Source organism: Paramisgurnus dabryanus, chromosome 17, assembly GCF_030506205.2.
Source record: "Paramisgurnus dabryanus chromosome 17, PD_genome_1.1, whole genome shotgun sequence".
Lineage (NCBI taxonomy): Eukaryota > Metazoa > Chordata > Actinopteri > Cypriniformes > Cobitidae > Paramisgurnus > Paramisgurnus dabryanus.
Window position 1 is genome coordinate 9204451 of NC_133353.1, and position 25272 is coordinate 9229722.

Genomic DNA, 25272 nt, shown 5'->3' on the forward strand with positions numbered 1-25272 from the left:
TTGTAAGTGAAGCAGGTTTGTGGATCAGATGGGATTTGTGTCTTATTATTTTAAAAGCATCCCATCGGACTGTTGCTCTGGAAATCTCTCCCTGTCCTCTTCAAACATACTGTTCTCTTCTGTTACTCTTTTAATTACTCTCTCCTCAGCAGGCGTGTTCAGGGACAGCATCGTCCCCGGGGTCTCCAGCGGGGCCCTGATCACATGAGATATGATGGTCCTTCGGTTTGGCTCTCACTAAAACAGCTTAGTTGATTAGTTTTTTATTGAATTATTTTAGCTTTGTTTCATTTGTGCTGTTTTTGGTTTTAAAAGCAAAGGGTTTTATTATTTTTATTTTCTTATTTGATTGATTCACTTATTAAATGCACAAAAATTGCTGTTGTTATGCAGCTAAATCTACAGTAAGTTACTGGCAAACAGCTGACAGTAATACTGTTATTTCTACAGACATTTTTAACAGTGTACATAATATATATACAGTATATTTGTTTCATTGTTTGATGAATTTCAGCGTTTCATCTTAAATGCATTTCAAATCACTGGGATTAGATTATTCACTGCAAAAAAATGATTTTCAAGAAAAAAAAGGTCATAGTATTTTTGTCTTGTTTTCAGTAAAAATAATTTTAAACTAAGATTATTTTTCTTGATGAGCAAAATGACCCAAGAAAGTTAGACCAAAAATATCAAATTTAAGTGATTTTGTGCATAAAACAAGCAAAAAAAATCTGCCAGTGGGTTAAGCAATTTTTTCTTGCATTTAGTGTTAAAGATTTTTTTGCTTGTTTTAAGCACAAAATCACTTTAATTTGATATTTTTGGTCTAAAAACTACACTTATTTTCTTGGGTCGTCTTGCTCATCAAGAAAAAGCATCTTAATTTAAGAATTTTTAGATATTTTACTGAAAACAAGACAAAAATACTAAGAACATTTTTCTTGAAAATAATTTTTTGCAGTGAATAATCTAACCCCAGTGATTTGAAATGCATTTATGCTGAAAATCATTTTTTGCAGTGTTTCTGTTTGTGGTAAAATAATGAAACATTTTTCATGAAGTAAACAAAGTCCTGGTGTTTATATCAGCAGTCATATATTAGGAAATAAGACAAAAAGCTTCCTCAAATACTTTTAGTTTTTGGCAGTGTGTTTGGTACTGCAGTGCGGTTGAAAAATGGCTCCCCAGATGTCCTGGCATATATATATATTTGATAACATTATGTGCACCTGCAACTGCTGTGAGCTCAGACCATCAGCAGAAAAAAAACACTCAAAAGCTTGAGAGACGCTCGTGCTGTCGTTCTTCATCACTGAGGGGAAATGAGGATCAGTTATTAAGTGAATGATGGGATGTACGGGTTGGGTTACAGCACTCTTGTACCGCAGTGACCTCTTTACCTCTCTCCTCTTGTTTGGTTGATTAATAATGTTTCTCTGTCAGGTCCATCCGCTGTAAATCGAACATCCCATTATGAGCTCATACTTTCAAAATGTATGTTTTTACTGTTTTTAACTCATGCATTGCACAGTTAACTACCGTCATTTGAGTTTTATGTGCAAAAAACTGCTAAAGTTACATTCAGAGGAGTTAAATGGAGTTTAGATTCGAAGCAATAACAAACAGTTTAATCAGCAGTAATAAAGAGGCTAAATCTGAATGTTAAGCACCTATGGAGATGCAGATAAAGGTTCAGGTTCAACTATTAAATGCTCTTAATGGTCAGCATTGATTTGAATCTGCACTGCTGTTGAATCGATTCAGAAGTCTTCATCAAAACATCTTGTTTACAAGACGCTGCTACTCAGTTAAAGGTTCTGACGTCAATAGCTTTTACAGTTTATTAGTTGTGTTTGTTAAGCTATGCGTCACTAATAGTATATACTGTGTTTAACCCCCTAACCTTCATCCTGCACCGGGTGCAACAACCATGATTTGATTAAAGAATTTAAAATCCAGTGAAAGATTTACTGTAGATTTGTTTTTACATTAAGGAAGGGCCATGAGCGTGTCCGGAGAGCAGATTATCATAGAGAGGTGTGCCCTTTTGACATGGGCATCTTGGCAACACCATAGCAACCACCCAGAACTCCTTGGCAACCATAAGCCCTTGCATCCAACCACTACACCGCATCAACATTTGCACAAGCAAACACTGTACCAGTATATATAAACTGGGTCACAGAGGCATTGCTGAAAATAGAGCAGCGTTGTGTAAGTCCTGCTCTTGACTTGAGTAATTCAATAATTCTTCATCATTCGCTGAAGTGTGCTATAGAGCATGGATAGATCACTAATAGTACTGTATTAGATAACAGATAAAGCTGATAAGATACAAGTATGCATGCAGGTCACTGCAAGGCCAAAATACACTGTACACCGTGAGAAAATGGGCCGTTGTCTGATCTTTTATCGGTGTAAACTAATGTAATCAGATTTTTTGGTTTATAATGAATAACATACATAACTTAAAACTATATTAATGAACAATTTAGCATATTTAAGAAATAAACCATATTGTATTTCAACATAAATAATCCTAAATGAAGCATTTGAGGTCAATATAAAGACATTTTAATATCTGATTCGAATGGGGTTAATCTATGCTTAACTTCATTGTAAAATAATTTTGACCTAACAGTGTTTTAATCTAGTGTGTGGATGTGCTGCCCAGTTTAGACTTTTATGTGCGTCTTTTGGTTTGTTATTGTTCAGCCCATTTTTCAGTGTTTATAAAAAGTAAGGGCCATCAAAATAACCAAAATTCCAGTGTTCTCATTCTATTTTTAGGAATGTTCTCTGCCCTTTGTAAATGATATCCCTAATGAAGAAAAAATGTCAATCCCTCCTTATATTTATGGCACAAAACATGCAAGCTTACAGTGTATTTTTATAAGGTAGTTTATTTACCATTACGGTGATATATTCTACACCTATGGTACAATAATGTTGTAAAAATGATCTAGTGGTGCTAAAAGTTACCATCATAATCTGAGCAAGTATGTACATTACTAAACCAGAGGAGATTTTCATGAATATTTGCACATACCTGAGCATTGACACAGGTTCCTCTAACATAAGAATCCTGATTACTTGGTAAAGATACAGTAGCTGAAATTCATGCAAGCTTTTAGAGTTATAGTTTTTTAAAAGCTTGCCCAAAAATGGCTGTTTAAATAAAGGCATTGTGAAGGATGGTCAGTCTTCGGTTTGAATGAAAGTTTCTTATAAATGTGCGATTAAACGGCATGCAGGCCAGCGGGTGATTCTGGACTACGATGCTCCAAAAGATAAAGCCTATTAACTTTGCAAATGTCCACCATGCCAGATTAAGGCAAAACAATCAAGTTATTATGATTATATGTGAATTTATACGAACATTTGAAAGGGTTAAACACTATTTGCTATGGTGTAAAGTTGGTGTCCATGCACCCGCTGCGGCCTCCGCGTCTCCGTGCGCACCGGACGGCGGCCTGTCTCCTGCTGGACCCGCAGCACTGTCCAACATCACTGATGTGGATAAACAAATGACCTGCATAACGGTCCTATTGCTGGTTATTTGTATTCGACCCAAACTGATTCTGTCTTCTCAATCGAGAAGCGTCCTCAAAAGATGGCTCGTCCTCGTCTTGGGCATCCCAGCGCGTCTTCTGGACCTCCTCGTGAACTTCCTTAGTGGAGAGGGTCAGATCTTTTTGGGTTTTAACATCAGTCTGTCCGTCTGAGTTGTGGACAAGTGTGTATTTGTATAGATCCGCGGATTCGGAGTGCGCACTTTCGGAGAGGGACCGGGCTTTCCTCTGATGCGCCTGAGACGCATTGAGTCCCGTACCGTTGACGCTGAACAGATCCGCCTGTGTGCCGTTGATTTCTGTCCCGTTGCTCGTTTCCAGGTTGCTAGGGGTGGTTGTGGTGGTGGTGTTGGATTGGGATTCCTTTTTGGTCGGTTGCCATAAGAGACTGTAATAGATTGCCAGTATGATCGCCGCCAGTGAAACGGATAAAACATAGGCAAACACGGTGGCCAGTCTTACCCACTTCTTATTGGTCTTCGCAGCCATCTTAGCCTTCTTGTCGCCCGTATAGGTGGCTGGTTTCCCCCTCTCCATGTTGGGCATGAAGTCCCTGTCCCGATTGGCCCGGTTTTTGCCTCGATGCTCCACGAGCCCGTCCGTCTTGGAAAGATGTTGATGGTCAGATTGCGCAGAGATCACAGTGGATTCGCCTTGAATCGGGGTTGGTTTGCGGTTACATTGATCTCCTTTCATCCGTGGCACTTGAAATGTCTTAAAGGTCCATTAGGATGATGATGCACCTCGAGGCGGATGATGATGAACCTTCTGGTGTTTTCCAGCATCCAGCCCCGCCTTTCTCTCTAAAGACAGCAATGTTTCTGAATCAAATATCATGGGATGGATTAGAGAGGTTTGAGGATGATGAGAGAGATCTGTGAGTATGTGTGTGCGTGTGAGTGTTATTCAGCTGAAGAAGAGGCTTGATCAGCTAAAAATACAGGAGCGGAGGGGCTCTTAAAGGGCCAGCACAATTCTTAAGCTCATTTAAAGGTGCCGTAGAATTTAAAAACTGTATTTATGTAGGCATAGATGAATAATAAGAGTTGTGTACATGGTAATAACATATCATGAGCCTCAAACACGAGTGTTTCCTCCTTCTTATGTAAACCTCAAAAGGCCCCTGGAAAACAGACCAATCTCAACATAACACCAACTGTGACGTAACAGTCCAGATATACGGCACCAACATTAAATTAATTACAATGTTGTTAAAATGAGAAAAATAAAGTTGTGACTGCTAAGTTAGTGTTATATGCTAGTTAATGCTATATAATAATTTAACAGATTATTACAATGCATTCTATTGCATCCTTTTAAGATCTCCGCACTTTTATATACATTTATTTACACAACAGGCTTATGCTTATGGGATCGATGTAAAAGAGGCCCACATTGAAAGATGAAAAAATCCATATTGTTTTCTATGTTTTTCTATTGTTTTTAAATTGTATGCTAAACATAATATAATGACTCCAGATTCAAACTGATTTCTATAGCGTTTTTACGATTAGACATGGATGAAGGCAGCTTACAGAAAATACTGCTGAGACATAAAAAGTATACAAGAAAACAAAATGATAGAAAACAGGGAATTTATAAAATACAATAAAATAATTTACATGAAATATATTCATGAATAATTGGCCTCGACTTTATGTCTTGAATAGTTTTATCTAATGATGAAGAATTATAAAGTGTCATGAGCTGTGGTTGCGTGTGAGTTCAGCACCATGGAGAGTTACAATCTAAACACAACTGTCAATCAAACACTATCACACCAGAGCACCTGCTTCAATAAAACACATCATTCTGTTTCATTTAACACATGCTCCACATATTTTGCTTTTTCACCGGCATGTTATCACTTAAGCGTTTGGTAAATAATGTATTCTAATGTTGCCATGATTTATCAAATGCCTTTCATACTTACTTAATAATAATAATAATAATCTCATTCATTATGCTTTCTAATTTTTTCAGTGATTTTCTTAAATACATGTTGTTCATGTATAATCCTTTCACATGATTGGACGGCTCATTGGAATGACGCAGTGTTGGCTGGAATGTTCCTGCAGTCAGCTGTGTTGTTGTTTGGTGAACCAATCAGATTGAGAGTTTGCAGTCTTGCACCATGATGTCTAGCCATGATTGGACAGGTGGCAAGAACCAATCACACTGTGACTTTCAGCCCTGCACACCTTCACTGTGAGATTCAGGTCAGTTTAATACTAAAGTATATGTTTAAATTAAAAAACACACCATTTAGTTTTTCACCAACACAAGGATATAAATCTCAAATGAGCTACATTATAGGAAATAACATAAAGTATGTAATAAAATGTGAGGGTGTGCTCATGTTTGACATAAATTAGTAAAAAAAAAAAAAACATAAATCAGTCACAGCATGTTTAGGACTAAATGTAAAAATGTTAAGAGGTTTGTGTGAGGGTTTGGTTTATGAGACAAATGAGAAGCAATCATGTAACACAATCTATATGAGATCCTCATTAATATGCTGTGTATAGTTTGAAAGGTTTATGTGTTGTATTTGTTGTTTTTTACAAAATACCCACAGAAATATTATGCTCTCAGTGTAATATTTAAAGACAGTTCCTGGTATTCTTGTTTATGAAAATGATTTTGCCTATATTTATTTTGAATGTTGAATATTAGAGATATTATGACTGTAGTTTGTGTGTTACCATGGTATTGTCCTTTACAATGATTTACATCTGTCTGTTCTGGAGATTTGACTATTAGCCAAACTATATGCACATCATCATTGACCACAGTCTTCTAATTCTCCTCACATTTTAGTCTAGTTTAATCTCTTTAATGTGACAATATTACCACAAGCACTTTTTTAAATAAATACAGGAGCTACAACTCTTATGGATGTTTATTTAATTTGTATATTTATGAAACTTTATCTTTCACACACCTGTGTGCCACACCCTTTAATACAAAACCATCACTGTGATAGATTTTAGATATCTAGTATCTACTGTATATACTTTCATAACCAATCATTTCATGCCTGTTTTCATTTATGTAATAGTCTTGTAATAGTATTACTATAATCTTTGTCATTATTATAATTTTAAACTATTTTGTGATCCAGATTATTGTAATTAATAATAATAATATACATACATACATACATACATTCCAATACAGCAAATCTCTTTTATGCTTAGATCTTTTAAGTTGTGTAATGAGCGTGTATGTACTGTAAATACTGTAAACCTGAGCAGGGTTGGGCCCCACTGGCTCAGAATCCTCATTTGCAATGCATATTAAAGGCTGGACCTTTTACAAACTGATTTCTGGGGAGTTTTCCCAAATCCTTCAGTATAACCCGGCACTATGACTTTAGGATGAAAGTGTTAGGCCACAGCATTGTGTGGTAATCTGTCCAAAATGAGTAAAAATCGATACTCACTACAGGAACCGGATGTCAAAGAATATCTTGTGAAGGGAGACAGATTTACAAAATGGAAGGAGGTACGTTGAAACTTTTATTCAATGAAATTAGTCAATTATCTAGGTTGTCTAACTTTTCACACTATTCTCATTCAAATGATTTGTGTAACATATAAAGATTGAATTCCAAAGCATCTGATGTTTGTCTTGTGTCTTGTAAAAGAAGAAAAAAACTTTAACTGACATTAAAGAATATATGAAACACTGCAGGTGTGCACCTTGATACAAAAAATGTTGCTGAGATATGTTAAAATTATTTGTGTTTTAAAATAAAATGCATTTAAGTCTGGGTAAGTCCTGTACAGGAAACCGCCCTGTGGTGTCTAAGTTATATTTGATTATAATAATTGTTGTTGTGTGTGTAAGGTTTAATAGTTTCTGTAATCTTAACAGGACTCCAAAAAAACTTCACCGGTCACCCTGAAGATGGATCCAAAAGGATTTTTCCTTTACTGGACCAATCAGAGTAAGGTAAGAGATTTACACTGAACCCGAGATCACCACTGACAGCTCAACCCCTGCACTAAATTATTTAAAGCACTTTACCAAAAATAATGCTGGCAGAACCATAGTATACCCATGATTCTGAATATTCATGCCGTTTATTTATATCATATGCAAATTAATGATTACCATATTCATGTCCACAATATTTGCATAATCAAAGATTTTTAACAAAATCATGGTCATTATTGTTTTCATTCTGTCTGTCTAGTTATGTATGATGTCATCTTTTAAGAAAAAAACGAATTACTTTCAAACATCATATTCATAGGCATTATTTCATGTCTCTCTCTCTCTCTCTCTCTCTCTCTCTCTCTCTCTCTCTCTCTCTCTCTCTCTCTATTGATTTGTACTGCTGTGGGTTTAAAGTGTTTTAGAGTTGCATTCACTGAGGTTTTTAGCCAGAAGCTTCTGTGGGCAGAGAAAGAAGGGTGCACATTAACATGAGACTCCTTACTTAGGTGCATATAAATGTTTGCTTATACACACACGAAAGTCGCTGTTTTTATCATTCAATACACACACAAACACATTAGTTGTCATAGCTTTGGACAAACTACTTATTTAATGTGTTCAATTTTCAGCAGGTTTAATTAATAACCAATATTTGAAGATTATATTATTTAATTAGCTAGCTTATACATTTTTGGTATCCTGTTGTCCAGTTGTGTATGTCATATCATACCGTCATGTCTGTTTTATTGTAGGAAACTGAATTTCTGGATGTTGCGACCATCAGAGACACAAGATCAGGAAAATATGCCAAACTCCCTAAAGTATGTGCGAGTCTGTGTTATATAATGTGCTTCTATTGCATAACTATGTTAATTCACGATTGAACAAACCTGTTGGCCTTAAGTCTGAGTGTCAGTGTTTGAATGGATTGTTGCTTTTGAGTATTTGTGTGAATTTGCCTTGCAAACACAACATCCAATGTACCATCATAATGCATTTACACAGCATGAGCCGGAATCATGATGTGTCTCCAATTTTCACTCAGATTTATGAGACATATATTATACGTTTTAAAACATTAAAAAATTAAATATAGCATCTCTGCTCTGCTATTTAAATCAATCTTCTTACATTTTAATCTGAAGCTGCTAGTTTGAAAAGGTAAAATATATTTTAAACTAAATTTATGTTTTATTGAAATGTTTTCTGTTTGCTTATAAATATATGGGGAAAATCTCTTTATCTTTTTATCTTACTCTTAATGTGTCTCCATCACACACACACACACACACACACACACACACACACACACACACACACACACACACAGCTGTTGACCTTTGCACATTTGCATGAATCGTGATTTGTTTGCCAGTCTGAGTTGTTCGTGTTGATGGGTTATGTATGGAAAGCAGAAGTCATGCATGAGATATTTAACCTAAAGCTTTGTGTATACTGATATCATATTATCATTTTATAAATCTACTGTCATGTAATTGATAAATGTCTGTCTGTCTGTCTGTCTGTCCGCCTATCTCTCTGTGTGCCTGTTTGTCTGTCTGACAGCATTTTTTATGCATTTGTTTTAAAATCATATATATGGTTTTACAGCACCCAAAAGTCCGCAATGTCTTCAACATGGATTTTCCTGACAGTCATCATCTGGCCAAAGTGCTCACCATCGTCACCGGCACTGACATGGTCAATCTCACGTATCATAACTTCTTTGCCTCAAAAGAAGTTGCTCAGGTATGAAGCTATCAATATTTAAACAATAGCATCAGATTTTGTACGAATGAGACTACAAATGTAAAAAAACAGAGTCGAAGTCTCAGACTAAAAGGAAAGCGTTTTTCTAATCTCATATGAGTCTGAGATCAGCCGCACATTTATTAGGCCTAATGTTTTATTGAAAGCAGCCTCTGGTCTTTGTGGTTTGGTAATGGAGTTGATGATTTTCATATCCTGCCACTAATAACCTTCACTGTACGTCACTTGTGTTATAACATTATGACTCAAAGCATTGAGCTCTGGATTGCACCTCCTGGTATAGATGGAGATTTAATGATGCCGTCACTAAAGAAATGAAGCCTGAATTTAGTGTTAGTGTTGTTTTTGTATAGAAAATATATTTGTATCAAAACACAGTAAGGACAATGTTTGATTCAATGGACAGCACAACAATGGTAATACAGTGTTTTTCTGTAATATACCATGAAAATAACACCTACTGTGGTGTTGTATTTTAAAACAAAATGATGATCAAGTGTGAAATGGGTCAAAATCTCTAAAACCAAAATCTCTCATGCTTTTTTTCATTAATTTTACTCTGGTACAGCAATGGGCTGATGACATCCTCGCTATTGCATATAACACAATGAGAGCAAACGCCTGCCGACAGGTCTTTCTGGAGAAAGTGTGAGGAATTTTTACCCTTTTTTTTATAAAACTTTAATGTATAAAAATATGATTTTCAAACATGTCATATATGTGTTGTTTTAATGTGATGTACAGATATGTTCGGCTCACACTGCAGACCAACAAGGATGGAAAAATCCCTGTTAAAAAGTAAGAAATTAATATAAATGACAGCCTTCTTTGATCAACTATAATGATCTCAGTAATATCCGATGAATGTTGATCTGTGTATGATAATGATCTTATTTATTTATCTCAGTATCTTAAAGATGTTTCCTGCTGATAAGAAAAGAGTTGAAACAGCGCTGTCAGCAGCCAATCTACCAAAAGGAAAGGTGCGTTTGTGTGTTTTTGTGTGCTTGTAAGATTGTGTATTGCTTTGTGTATATTTCCTAACCAAGTATCTCTTGTTTTGTAGTTTGACTCAATCAAGTTGGATGTGTTCACCGAGGCGGCGTTTAAAACGTTTCTGATGCATCTCTGTCCCAGACCAGAAATTAATGAAATCTTCACATCCTTGTAAGTTTACCACTTAAGAATAAAAACACACTTTCAATTCATATGAATTATTATTGTTAATTTAATGTTTTATTATGATACACATAGCACCAAGGGCAAAGGTTTCATGACAAAAGAGATGCTGGCCAAGTTCCTGAATGAGAAACAGAGAGATCCCCGTCTCAATCAGGAGCTGTTTCCACCCGCCAGACCCGATCAGATGAAGACTCTCATTGACAAATATGAGCCGAGCTCCTCCAATGCCAGTCGTGGTGAGAATCCACAACGCTATTCTGTGTTTAGAAAACAATTTTAAACATTTAAATATAAATCTTGAGAGGAAACAGTTCTAAAAAGTTTGTTTAGTGAATATTTAAGTAAAGACTGATAAGAAGTTGTGTGCTACTACAGGTCAGATATCTCCAGAGGGTTTGATGTTTTATTTGATGGGCAGTGAAACATCTGTGGTGAATTTGGACAGACTGGCACAGAGTCACGACATGTCACAGCCTATCCCACATTACTTTGTCAAATCATCTCACAACACATATCTCACAGGTACAGCATATCATCATCATCACGCTACTTGAACAGATTTTGTTATCACCTTTAAGATAATAATAACACACATTAACAAGACAAGCATGAAATAATTCTGATAATGTGGTGTTGTTGTGTTTGTGCAGCGGGTCAGCTGACCGGCGTCTCATCTCCTGAGATGTACCGTCAGTGTCTGCTCGCCGGGTGTCGCTGTCTAGAGCTCGATTGCTGGAAAGGCAAACCTCCAGATGAAGAGCCAATCATCACCCACGGCTTCACCATGACAACTGAGATCCTCTTTAAGGTCTGTTTGTCCAATCAGAACTCAATAGTCAGTCATTATGGGATGTCCAAGGAGACGTCAGGCTTGTTGAGAAGATGCTAAATTTGAGTCAGTTTGTGAGAATCATAACCTTCACAAATATATATTTAAACTTTCACAAAATATATTATAAAATTCAAGTTGTCTCCACACTGCAAAGAAATTGACTTTCTTACTTAGTATTTTTGTCTTGTTTTCAGTACAAATGTCTAAAAATTGTTAAATTAAGATGCATTTTCTTGTTGAGCAAAATTACCCAAGAAAATAAGTCTAGTTTTAAGACCAAAAATATCAAATTCAAGTGATTTTGTGCTAATGGGGTTAGCAAAAAAATCTTGAACATTTCTCTTAAACACTAAATTCAAGAAAAATTCAAGAAAAATTAGCTTACCCCATTGGCAGATTTTTTTGCTTGTTTTATGCACAGAATCACTACAATTTGATATTTTTGGTCAAAAAACTGGACTTATTTTCTTGAGTCGTTTTGGTCATCAAGAAAAAGCATCTTAATTTAAGAATTTTTAAATATTTTTACTGAAAACAAGACAAAAATACAAAAAAAAATTTTCTTGAAAATCATTTTTTGCAGTTACATTTATTGTTTTTTGGTCTAAAAACAGGAATTCTTTTTTAGGTAATTTTGCTTATCAAGAAAATTCATCTTGATTTAAGAATTTTTTGATATTTGTACTGAAAACAAGACAAAAATACTAAGAAAGTAATTTTATTGCAGTGCAAAAGTGAGATCTTTCTTTCTTTTTGGCTGTTAAATAATCTAGTAATCTTATGTTTGTTTTCTAATAAAACACCAACACTCTTTTAAACTTTCAATACTCAGATTTGATAAGGGTCAAAAGTGAAAGATCTTAGTTTGAACATTTCTCAGAAAATTCTTATAAAAGCCAGATTCCCCACTGTTCAATGAACATTTATTGTATGGTTTTATTATACTGTTACAGTACTGTACTGTATGTCAACATTTGACCCAGGAACATCTGAGACAAAACTGATACTTAAATGACATTGAGCTATGAAAGAGAAACCCTTGATCTTTGGAATGATGTTTTCTTTATGACAGGATGTCATTGAAGCTATCGCTGAGAGTGCCTTCAAAACCTCCAAGTACCCAGTCGTCCTTTCGTTTGAGAATCACGTCGACACGTAAGAGACATCATTAACGTTTAAAACATAAACGAGCTTATATTGATCATCACAGGTCAAATCTCATTATTCGTTCTGGATATATTTCTTCAGAGTAAAGCAACAGGAGAAGATGGCTCAGCACTGCAGGACTATATTTGGAGATAAGCTGCTCATAGACCTGCTGGACAAATATCCGGTGAGTTCACCTCTGGAATCCCATCAGCATTCCCATTAACATTCCCTTTCCCATCAGCCTTTCCATCAACATTCTCATCAATATTGGTATCATTCACCTGTGGCAGCTGGTTTTATAATGGCCCTGACCATTGTGTGTGTCTCTAGTGATATAACTCCTAAAGTTCTGCGCTGAATCTAAACTAAATTCCAAACTCTGTGGATTTGGTTTTCAGCTCAAAGTAGGCCAGCAAATCCCGAGTCCATCCGAGCTGATGTGTAAAATTCTCATCAAGAATAAGAAAAGCAGCACGCCTCCGAACAAACAGGACAATGCAAAGAAAGCTCAAGAGACGACACCAGGAGAAGGATCTGAGACTCCTGCAGCTGACCCAAACACTCCAGGTAAAGAAGTCACCTCTTGATCTGATCCATAAGCATTGAACACTTCAATGTATTGGGTATCATAAACATATCAAAGCAAGGGTGAGGTGTTTTTATGAATGTTAGCACGCTCATGTTCTGTGTTTCTCTGATACAGAGACCACTGATGAGCAGGTTGAAGAACACGATGACCATGATGAACAAGATGAGGAGAAGATGAAGAACTCTGATGAGGTGAAGTCCCGTACATGTAACTCTTTTAAGGGTCATGTGACTCAGGGCTGGTAATCTGCAAACCTTAGAAAGGATTTATGACACTTCATTTCACATTACATCAGTGAGATTACATCTGTAAGATAAAAATAAACTTGACATTGCTTTGAACTGAACTGAATGAATCGTCTGCTAAATAAAGAATAAATCTGGATGTTGTGTTTGAGTTTTCAGCTGTTTGAGCTTGTGTTATTTTGTTTCTCTTCTCAGGGAACGGCCGGTCAGGAGGTCACAGCCTTTGAAGAGATGTCGGCTTTAGTCAACTACGTTCAGCCCAACAAATTCATCTCTTTTGAGAACGCAGCCAGTGAGTCAAACTGTGTTTCTTTACACATTCAGCAATGAGTCTCTGATCCGTCAGATAAATATCAAATACTCAAATCTTCTTCTTTCTCTTAATGCTTTATATGACATTTGAATAATAAACACTATTTCAAGTCTTGTCATTTTAACTTAATGTTTCATGTTGTCTACTTTTGTCCAAATATAGAAAAAAACAAGAGTTTTGTCATCTCTTCATTTGTGGAAACCAAAGGAGAAAGTTTGATCGCTAAGAACGCTGTAGACTGGGTTGAGTATCCTTCACTATCTCAACTATAAAATAAATATAATCTTTAAACAGATTAGATCTGATAATATATGGGTAATATATTTATCAGATTAGATCTGATAAACCTTTACCATATAAAACCAAAAGAGGTCTCTGTTTAAGTTTTCGAAACATTTTCATAGTAAGGTAAATGCAGCTTTCAAAAATGTCACATCCATAACACTGGAATTGCTCATAGTGGATGGGATCAGGTGAAATTGTATACATCAGATTATATACACTGTTAAAAGTTACAGTATTATTGGCAGCTGTTTGCCAGTAACTTGCTGTACTGCAAAAAAATGATTTTCTTAGTATTTTTGTCTTGTTTTCAGTAAAAATATCTAAAAATTCTTAAATAAAGATGCTTTTTCTTGATGAGCAAAACGACCCAAGGAAATAAGTCTAGTTTTAGACCAAAAATATCAAATTTAAGTGACTTTGTGCTTAAAACAAGCAAAAAAAATCTGCCAATGGGGTAAGCAAAAAAAATGTACTAAAATCAAGAAAAATTCAAGAAAAATTAGCTTACCCAATTGGCAATATTTTTTTTTTTTTTGCTTGTTTTATGCACAAAATCACTGATATACAGATATTTTTTATTAGAAAAAAATACTAAGAAAAATACAAAGCATTCTGGGAAACAAAATCTAAAGGGAAAAACCTGAAAAAGGTTGATGAGGATTTCTGCTTCCCAGAATGCTTTGCACAAGGCTGTTATTTTAGTTTTATTGTGTAAAGATAAATAACATCAATTTAAATCTACAGTAAGTTACTGTAACAGCTGCATAACTACAGCAAGGTTTTTACAGCGTACTGTAAGAGATAAGATTATATACTTTAGTAGGTTAATATATGGATGTCAGTGTTTTCCTATAGTGATGCGTGTAGATATAATAAGAGACAGATGAGTCGAATCTACCCTAAAGGAACCCGTGTGGACTCATCAAACTACATGCCTCAACCCTTCTGGACCGCAGGCTGCCAGTTTGTGGCTCTCAACTACCAAACTATGGGTGAGAGACACTTTCAAAACTTTGGTTTGTGTATGTGTAATATGTGTGTGATTTGTGTAACGTACTGTATGCCCGCGTGTGTCCAGATCTCCCCATGCAGCTGAACATGGCTCTGTTTGAGTTCAATGGGAGGACGGGTTACCTGCTCAAACACGAGATGCTCCGCAAAAACGACAAGAAGTTCGATCCCTTCACCGACAGATTCGACACCATCATTGCCTGCACACTCACCATTAAGGTCAATGCTTAACATCATTTGATTTCCGAAGGAATTTATGATGCTTTCTGTTGTGTGCTTGACAGCTGTGGTCTTTATTTTTAGATCTACTCGGGTCAGTTCCTGTCAGAAAAGAACGTGAAAACAGGGGTCGAGGTCGAACTCATCGGTTTGCCGAAAGACCCCAAGAAAAAGTTTCGTACCAAATGGTCGGCGACGGCCAACGCCATCAACCCAGAGTGGAACGAAGAGCCTTTCGTCTTTGAGAAGGTCCGTGATCCACTGCTGTTGTCTGTGTGATATGATGATATCTACACATGATGGTCAGAGTTTGAAGGTCTTTGTGTTAAACAGATCTTGCTGCAGGAGATGGCTTACCTCAGAATCGTGGCTCAGGAGGACAGCGGGAAGTTCATAGGTCACAGGATCATCCCACTGGACGCTCTTCAAACGGGTCAGATGAGCTTCTTCAATGCTTTGATCAATAGATTCACCTGAAGCAAGCATTTCCCTCCTTCTCTAGCATCTACATTTATTGTTGCTCTCATAAGAAATGATTTGTGATGTGGTTGTGAATGAAATGATCTCTCTGTGTTTGTGTTTACAGGTTTCCAGCACATATGTTTACGCACTGAGAGTAATATGCCTCTCACACTTCCATCTCTGTTTGTTCACATTGATTTAAAGGAATATATTCCTGCTGCATTCGCTGGTAAACTCACTACAGTACATGGCATTTGAGTTAACGTTACATCCGAGAAGCTTTTTGTCTCATGCTCGCTTGTTTCCTTTAGATTTCACTGATGCACTTTTCAATCCCGTGAAGACTACCAAGCCTCCCAAATTAGAGGTACAATTAAAAATGCTATTAAGAGATTGATTTGTAGATTTCCTTTTTAACTCTTTATCATCTTAATTCATTTTTCTTTATTTCCTCATTTACTTAATAACAAATTCTAACTGATATTTCACGTTCTTTTATTCATACTGTATTGATATTGTACCCCTACACTTATATTAGCTGTATATTATCTATCATAATTTGTCCATCTGCTGTTATAGATGTTTAAATGTAAGTCTTGTGTCTGAATGTTCTCCTTCGGATCTATTTTTTAGAGTTTAACATACGTGAGTGAATATGAGTTACCGGCCGCTGAAGGAGCTGCGGCCGCTGTGACCGCTGCAGGTGCATGTTCATACAACACTCAATGCTACCATATCTCTCTTTTTTTATTAGAAGTGCACAACACAAGAACACAAAAAATGATAATGATATTATTATTATTATCATTGATAATAAGCCAAAATTATAATAATAATAATAATAATAATATGGGTATTTAAGTAATAATAGTATGTATAATGATGATGATAATAATAATAATAATAATTATTATTATTATTATTATTATTATTATTACTATTATAATAATTAATAATTCTAAAGATAGTTATGATTTCAGGAATATTTTGTAATGAAAGAAACAGCAATAATAATAATAACAGTAATAACAGTAATAATTACAATGCTAAAAGTAATACTAACTATGATGATTATAACAATAGTAATGTCATTGATAATAACAGTATTCTTAATAATAACAACAACTACAATGTAATACTAAAAGATGGTGATGATAATAATGTTGTGATGACAGCAACAGTATTCTTAATAATAATACCGGTAATTATGATGATGATGTAATAACAATATTAATAATAGTAATAATAACACTAATAACTCATATGACACCAATCAAAACGTCTGTGTCAATGTATATGGTTTATTATTATTATTATTATCATTATTATTATTATTATTATTATCATCATTATCATTGTCATTATCATTATCATTATCATTATCATTATCATTATTATTATTATTATTATTATTATTATTTAATTACATCTTTAACTAAATATTACCAGACTGCAGCTCCCACACATATGATGGTGAAACCACAATATTGTAAATACCATGATATGTAAATACTGTAGGAGTATTTTTGTTTATTACAGTACCATCTGATACATCACTTTACCTTTTTCTGCTGTCTGTTATAATATCAGAACCAAAGGCTTCTGAGAGTCCAGAAGAGGGCAGCGCTGAACCTTCAACTGAAGCTCCCAGTGAACCAGCCCCTGAACCAGAACCAGTTCCTGAACCAGAACCTGAACCTGTTCCTGAACCAAAACAAGAACCAGTTCCTGAACCTGAACCAGAACCGGTTCCCGAACCAAAGCCAGAACCTGTTCCCGAACCAGAACCAGTTCCTGAACCAGAACCAGTTCCTGAACCAGAACCAGCTCCTGAACCAGAACCAACCCCTGAACCAAACGCAGAAGAAAAACCAGAAGCAGAACCTGAACCACAACCAGATGCTGAGGTCGCTGTAGAGCCAGAGACCAAAGAATCAAGCCCTCCTGAAGAACCTCCTTCTGACCCATCAGGTGAGACCTGGACCTGTCTGAATCTGATTCTTGACCCATGATTGATACAGCTGTTCATATATATAGTCTGATTTTATTATTGCTCACCATTAAATTCAATTTCAGATCCACCCACCATCACCTCTGATGAACTGCAGCAGCACAAGAACTTCCTAAAGGTCGTCAAGAAACAAGAGAAAGATCTCAAAGACATGGAGAAAAAATATCAGAAGAAACGTGAAGATGTGTCTCAGAAATACAGCGAACAGCTCAAAGCTTTGAAGAAGAAGAGCACAGCTAAAAAGTAAGTTTTCACAATAAAAACCTACAGTAGATGACAAAACTACATTCAGCTCTTCTGCTCCTCCTGTGCTCTTATTGTTGACATCTGATTCTTCTTCAGGTCAGAAGCTTCAGACCCAACTGAGCAGATCAATGAGATCAAGCAGAATCTTCAGTCTGATCTCAGAGCTGTGATGGTCGAACAATACGACCAGACGAAGACTAAGAAAGAACAACAGAACACTGAGGTAAAGATCTCAAAACCATGTGTTAAACCAACGTTACATTAAAACAGCAGAAAGGAGATTCAATGAAGTTTTAGTTTACAGAGAAACAGGCCAACGCTGTCCTGCACAACTGACACTGATGAGATTTGTGTTTGTTCTTTGATAAAAAATACAAATGTTAATGTGAATAAAGTACTAATGAATCAGTACGACTATAGAAAGATGTTTTATTGGATATGACAGTAAAGTGTTTGGATTTGTGGTAGCACAGATCGTCTGTAAACTCCAGCTGGTGTTTTCTCTTCTGCTGATGATGATTTGTTCTGTAAGTGTGACTTCCTGTTTCCTCTCTTTTATTTCCTGTGTGACAGCGTTTGACCAAACTCCTGGAGATCGCCACAGAGAAACACACAAGTGAACTGAAGGCACTCAACAGGTGAAGGAGTTTTGATTCTTTAAGGATTATCAGGATGTAGCTGCTGATATAGAAAAAATACAAATATAACAATTAATGATAATCAACATGAACTTTATGTGGCCGTGTCTGATGCGTGCTGGCATGCGTATTAAAGATGATGAGAAAGTTTGGCTCAACACTGTTTGTGTTTTTTTTCTTTTAGTGAGATGAAGAAGAAAGACAAGGAAAAGTGAGTCCCCCCCACACACACAGACACTAACACACTAAAACTAACACATATGTTGTGTTTTTGTATATGAAATAAATATAATCACTATAACCATAACACATACTAACCGAATAAAAGAGTTTTTACAAATAAAAAAGTGCAGAGAATTTTTTTTTAAGAAAAATATTGTTAGATTTAGCTACTTTCTGTATTGATTTACTTAGCAGAGGACAAACATACATTATGATCAAGGGAGACAATAAATTACAAATGCAAACATGTCAAAAGTTTATTGTGTCAAATTTTAAATTGCCAGCTCAGAGCCAACAGCCTATACACACTATTATAGATTTTGATTAAATGCTTGTGTTCATGTATTAAATACTGTATTGTTTTTATAATTATATTATAATTTAAATTTTCTATTTCAGAATGAAGAAGAGCAAAAGTACTGATCAGCTTGACAATGATAAGGTGAGTGAGAGAGAGTGGAATGATAGAGTGAGTGAGTGAGATAGAGTGAAAGAGTAAGATAGAGTGAAAGAGTGAGATAGAGTGAGCAAGCGAGCAAGAGAGAGTGAAGTGAAAGAGTGGAGAGTGATTGAGGGGAATGGAGAGAAAGAGAGAGAGAGTGAGTGATACAGTGAGTGATACTTGAAATTGAGTGAGTGAGTGAGTGAGTGAGTGAGATAGAGTTAAAGAGTGAGATAGAGGGAAAGAGGGAGATAGAGTGAGCAAGCAAGAGAAAGTGAAGTGAAAGAGTGAGATAGATTGAAAGAGTGAAATAGAGTAAGCAAGCAAGAGAGTGAGTGAGTGAGTGGAATGATGGAGTGAGTGATAGAGTGAGTGAGTGAAGGGGAGAGTGAGCAAGAGAGAGTGGAGTGAAAGAGTGAGTGAGCGAGTAAGTGAGTGAGTGAGTGAGTGAGTGAGTGAGTGAGTGAGCAAGCCAACAAGAGAGAGTGGAGTGATAGTGTGAGTGAGTGAGTGAGTTGAGTGAGTGAAAGTTAAAGAGTGAGAAAGAGTGAGCAAGCAAGAGAAAGTGAAGTGAAAGAGTGAGTGAGTGAGTGAGTGAGTGAGATAGAGTGAGTTAAATAGTGAAACAAATGGACTGCATTTATATAGCGCTTTTACGGACCTATGGCCATCCAAAGTGCTTTACCATTAGCCTCACATTCACCCTTTCACTCACACATTCATACACCGACGGCGGTGTCAGCCATCCAAGGCGCCAGCCAGCTCGTCGGGAGCAGCTGGGGTTAGGTGTCTTGCTCAAGGACACCCCAGTGAGTGAGTGAGTGAGTGAGTGAGTGAGTGAGTACTGACTGACTGAGTGAGTGACTGAGTGACTGAGTGAGATATAGTGAGTGAGCAAGACAGAGTGAAGTGATAGAGTGAGTGAGTGAAGGGGAGAGTGAGCAAGAGAGAGTGGAGTGATGGAGTGAATGAGTGAGTTAGTGAGCAAGCAAGCAAGAGAGAGTGAAGTGATGGAGTGAGTGAAGGGGAGCAATAGAACGAACAGGGGAATCAGTAAATAGAGGAGATTAAGTGAGAGAGTGAAGGAGTGAATGAACAGATGAAAGAGTGAACAGGTGGGTGAGTGAATGAACATGTAAGTGAATATACTGAGCACACACGGTAAACTAGAGTGCTGAATGAAAAAGTGCAGTGGAGATGAGAGCGAGTAACCATAGCAACAGTTGGACACAACTCTGTGTTTTAAGCAGACACAGAGTGAGAGAGAGAGAGAGAGAGAGAGAGAGAGATCAGGTCATCCTGACTAACAGACTTGTGTCTTGTGCACACACATCTGATCTGACTCACTCTTCTCATGTTAGCTAATCAAAATCCATTCACATTTCTGCTCGCGGCACATGAATTTAAAATCTCTACAGAACGTCTCCTTTACACTAAACATACAAAGGTCACAGAAAAATGTGTTTTAATGTTCTCGGTAGAAAGAAAGTGAAAGATTTACAGAGCAAATATGTCTTTAATCAGCTTACATTAAAACAAAAAGAACAAAAAGAATCAGAGCAAATGTTTCACTTTCTATTGAGCAAAGATGTAATGCAACACTTTTTCTAAACGTTATAGACATAAAACAGATCAAAACTGAAAAGTTTGCATCATTCTCATCAAAAACTGTACAAACAGGTGAGTCTGTCCGCTCAACGTGATACACGTCATACAATAGCAGCACATGGATTGTGAGCATGCTCTCGTGCACACGCTGGTGCTCATCGACACATGTTCATCCACATGATCTGAAGTGAAGTGAAATAACACGTCTGTCCTCAGCTTCCAGCGGCATATTCATGCACATTTAGTGAATGTACGTCCATGATAATGTGTTTTATTCTTCATCTTTCAGTCAGATGAGGGTTCACCTCAGGAACAGAGTCTGAAGAGAAGACAGGCCGCTACCCTTGGTAAAATCAGAGATCTCATCAGTCAGGTAAACCAACACTTCTACTGGAAGCCTTTCTTGGTCTTATTGTGCACAATTCAGAAAAGTAAAAACACAAATCCCAACATTGAAATGCAAGTGAAATACAATTTGTGTCACGACTAACCATCCACCAGATTTTTTAAATACATTGACTTAATCATAGTGATATTATATCTGCCACACATTTTAATGGCACCTGTTGTCAAATTTAGTGCAAGTATAGTGAGCAGCCCTGTGAGATGAATGCTTTAGATGAATATGAAGTTCATTGGTTTGAATCTTGGTTTCAGCTCAATAAAGATGCCGTCTCTGAGCACGCTAAGAAGATGTGGTCACTGCCCACCGAACTGACCGAGGGTGTAAACTCCTGCGTCAAACCTCATTACCCCGATCATCTGGAGAAGGCCGCAGAAAAAAGTGCAGAATCTGGAGGACAGTTCAGTCAAGTTTTTGTAGGATGAAGACCATAACATGAGTTTAAGGCCTTTACGTTAAAAGAAAGTATAGATTAATCTTTAACATATGTCATTTATTTCACACCTGTTGATTATTCAGTATATACTGTTAGTTTAATGAAACCCTTTATTAACAATCATTGATTGAAAACATATATAAAATGACTAAAGGGTTAAATTACAGTATGAAAACTGTCCGAATCATAGTTCACTCTAAATTTAATAAAACAAACAAACTTGTTTTGCAAATTTCCCCACAATTTAATTAGAATGGTCCTGAAAATACATTATTAGATTTTTAACCATCATTTTTGTGGTGCAATATGATTTGGACTTTACATAACATTCACATGAAATGTTAAATCTATACAATAAATGCACTTTGTAAAAAGACTTTATTATATTTAATTGGGTTTATCATGGTGGAGGTGATATAATCACAATATAAACACACGTCATGCATTCTCATGCGGCACAGATTCTCAGGTACATTTTAATGGATCTGGATCTCTAAAGCATTAACCCTTTACTGGTCAAAGACGACTCGTATATCAGATAAAAGATGACAGATTTAAACATGCTCTTATAATTATTTGTAGGTGTTAAGGTTTTATTTTATGTATTCACTTAACTGTTTTACTTTATGATAAAAAAACACCAAAATACCATAGTTCACTATTTGTGTAAGTTACTTGATGTAGTATTTTTAAAGCCTCTAGTCTATTATCTTACTCTCTCTCTGTAATATACACATTGTTACAACACTACAATAAAACAGCTAAATCTAAATACACTGTAAGAAGAGATCCAAGTGTAATTTATTGTAATTTTACAGTAGCAATAATAAGTGTAACTATAGTATTTTGGTAGAAATGTGGTAATGTTTTGTAAGTAGGCAATCAGTAAATTGTAAGATACTCTCAATAAAATATGTACACTTAAAAACAATAAAAAGATTTCATTTCGGTCTTGCTCTTTTTTATTTAATTGATCAATCACTCTCGTCAGATTATTAAAACCATGCTGAACTACAGTAAAGTGAAATATCCTAACACTATAAGCACTCAATGAAATGCATCTGTATGAACATCGTCAGTGCATGTGCTTACTGTAAATGCGTGTACAAATCAGTTCATCATACAATAAATACACCGGCGGTCGGTAACTTTTCTTCTGAGGGTTGCAAATTTAAGTATCGTGTGTTTTCAAAATATGTGTTTGTTGCCTGACCTGAATCATTTGCATCACGCGTCATGTCAAAATAAGTGCCTGCTGCACACGCGGCGATAAAAGAGACGCTCACGCTCACAAAAAACTTGCAAGAAACTCACTTAACAGTAAACTTTGATAACACATGAGATTATGTGAGTATCTGGCAAACGCCAGCGTCTCTTTTATCATAAACCCATGCGCCGAAATGACAAACACATGACAGGCTACATAAATGTTGTGATGAGCTTCACATCGTGTGCCCTCGAAAATTAAGTCACTGGCCGCCACTGAGTAAATGTTACATTACTGATAAGCAGCTCATCACTATTAAAATCAGATGGATGTTGGTTTTTATCTAACAACAATGCTGAGTTCTCAGAGTATTTAAAGGACCCATATTATGCAAAATCATCTTTGTTTGGACATAAATGTGTGTGAACACAACAACCAAACAAAGAAAAAATTCACCAATTTTTTTACCCACATTAAACCAAAGCAGTCTCGTTAGATGCTGTTTTGATTCATTTGTTAATGTGACATCACACTGATAAAGCCCTGCCCACAGCACTGACTGACTGGTTAATTTTACTCAAAAGCTTTCCTAAATGTGTTTGTTAGCACATAGTAGCCATAATGCGGCTAAACATAATATTGTCCCAGACTGTATTCACAGAAATCAGATCTATTTTAACCAAAAATAGAAAAGCAGAAGCTCATTTGCATTTAAAGGTACAGACATGAAAATGGCACTTTTTGCTTATGCCCACATAAAGGCATTTTGGACATGTTATAATAAATGAACTGCTTTTTTAGCTGAAACTTGACAGACACATATTATGCACACCTGAGACTTATATTATATCTTGTAAAAATGTGTGTCCTTTAAGAGATGATCACTTTAAACAGAAGCTCTCCTCACATCATTTGACACACAACGACTGAAGTGCTGCTGTAAAGATTTCAACAAAATGGTTTCTGTCTTTAAATAGCTGAGCTGCAGGAGATTTGGAAGGAAAAGATTGTTAGAGACCCAAAAATGATTCTGTGAAATGATTCAAACTATATGAGTAATAAATAAAAAAATAAAAAGCCAATAAACACAACTTTAGGTGGTGAAGGTGATGAAAGTTAAACATCTGTGAATTCAAGAATTTATATTATTTAAAAGTTATGATTAAAAGTATGGCATTTTTTTGATTAAGCCTTATTTAAAATAAGACATTTAAGGTGTTTTTCAAACTATACTAGGGTGAATCTGGAGACAAAACAATGGCACTGATATATTTTAAGATATTTGAATTTAAATCAGCTTAAACATACATTTTAGTCTGGGACTAGACCTAAGCCCTGACCGGGAAACTATGTGTTTCGAATGTCTGTCTTTAATTTTCTTTAACTTTTTGCACAAATGACGGCTGTGAATGAAAAGATCATGTGGTTTGTCTTTGTGTTGTCTGTTTCTGAGAAGAACATTGATGTGTGATTGAAATGTCCTGACACATTCACACTGACTGTGAGATCTTGAGTCAGATCTGATGAATACTCAGACTCTCCAGTGCATGACTTTAGATTTTAAAGAGATTAACAGATACTAGCATATTATACATTACATACTGCCTAATACTTGCATGCAAAATAGCATCTAGCATGTAAAGCTGAATTTTTTCACGGTATTTATACTCTAGATCAGGGCTCTCCAACCTTTTTGTGAGCAAGGGGTACAACAATGGGTTAAACGATCTGGGGGGCTACTTTTTGATATAGTCTACTCAAAACTTTTTTGTTTTACTTGTTGATTTTATTTTATTGTACTTGTTAACATACATAAAAGAAGCCAAGCTAATATAAATATGTAATAAATAAATATTAAAATTGAGGCTATTAATCGAATGTGCTTTGGTGGGCAACCCAAAGACCACTATGGAGACCACTGCTTTATAATATTTTTGTTACATGGCCTTATTCAATGGCATTTATGTCAAAGAATGGTCTGTATATGATTATGATTGTATGTGTTTTTGTGTAAATGCAACTGCGTGTGTGTTTGAGAAATAGTCTATAATGTGCTGGTATGTGTGCGATATCGAATGGTTTCTGGGCACTAATATTCACATCTACAGACGGGTGAATTCTGTCGTGAACTAATGAACATGTTAATGTGAGAAGTCAAACCACCCACACACCCACAACACCACACACACACACACACACACACACACACACACACACACACACACATGCGCACACACAAACACACACAGACACACACCGATAAACACAGAGAGCAGCGATGGTCTGCACATCTTCCATCTGGATGTGACTCATCATCTCTTCAGTTCAGCAACAACAACGTGATCATGTGTCAGAATGATTTATCATGAATGTACATTTGCAAGGCGTAAAGAAAGCGGTTGTGCCTGATTTCTGCTTAAACAAGTAAATAGTAACACACTTTGACATTTTCTCATTGTTCAATTCTAGTCAATAACCAGAGCTC

General features: G+C 36.0%; 2 protein-coding genes across 2 annotated transcripts; one reads left to right on the top strand and one right to left on the bottom strand.

Annotated features, from left to right (window-relative positions):
• Positions 1-2118: 2118 nt before the first annotated feature.
• On the bottom strand, positions 2119-4503 carry LOC135736895 (uncharacterized). The gene has a single exon (XM_065255122.2). The coding sequence runs from the start codon at positions 4266-4268 to the stop codon at positions 3546-3548; it is 723 nt and encodes a 240-aa protein (XP_065111194.1). The 5' UTR covers positions 4269-4503; the 3' UTR covers positions 2119-3545.
• A 2344-nt stretch (positions 4504-6847) lies between these two features.
• Positions 6848-22475, top strand: plcb2 (phospholipase C, beta 2). Its single transcript, XM_065255081.2, has 32 exons — positions 6848-7079; positions 7452-7529; positions 8270-8338; positions 9129-9266; positions 9856-9935; positions 10032-10085; positions 10195-10270; positions 10354-10454; positions 10542-10705; positions 10845-10991; positions 11120-11277; positions 12374-12456; positions 12550-12634; positions 12849-13017; positions 13154-13230; positions 13480-13576; positions 13760-13844; positions 14750-14874; positions 14961-15112; positions 15197-15361; positions 15446-15545; positions 15699-15803; positions 15886-15941; positions 16208-16277; positions 17165-17545; positions 17651-17828; positions 17928-18054; positions 18405-18469; positions 18654-18680; positions 19091-19133; positions 21031-21114; positions 21399-22475. Exons 1-32 carry the CDS (start codon positions 6996-6998, stop codon positions 21567-21569), a joined length of 3594 nt encoding a protein of 1197 aa, XP_065111153.2. The 5' UTR covers positions 6848-6995; the 3' UTR covers positions 21570-22475.
• Positions 22476-25272: the final 2797 nt, after the last annotated feature.

Coding starts and splice junctions, on each gene's coding strand:
- LOC135736895 (XM_065255122.2), bottom strand. CDS start 4,268: ATGAAAGGAGATCAATGTAACCGCAAACCAACCCCGATTCAAGGCGAA.
- plcb2 (XM_065255081.2), top strand. CDS start 6,996: ATGAGTAAAAATCGATACTCACTACAGGAACCGGATGTCAAAGAATAT. Junction 10,706..10,844: donor CTCCTCCAATGCCAGTCGTG/GTGAGAATCCAC, acceptor GTGCTACTACAG/GTCAGATATCTCCAGAGGGT. Junction 13,231..13,479: donor AGATGAAGAACTCTGATGAG/GTGAAGTCCCGT, acceptor TTCTCTTCTCAG/GGAACGGCCGGTCAGGAGGT.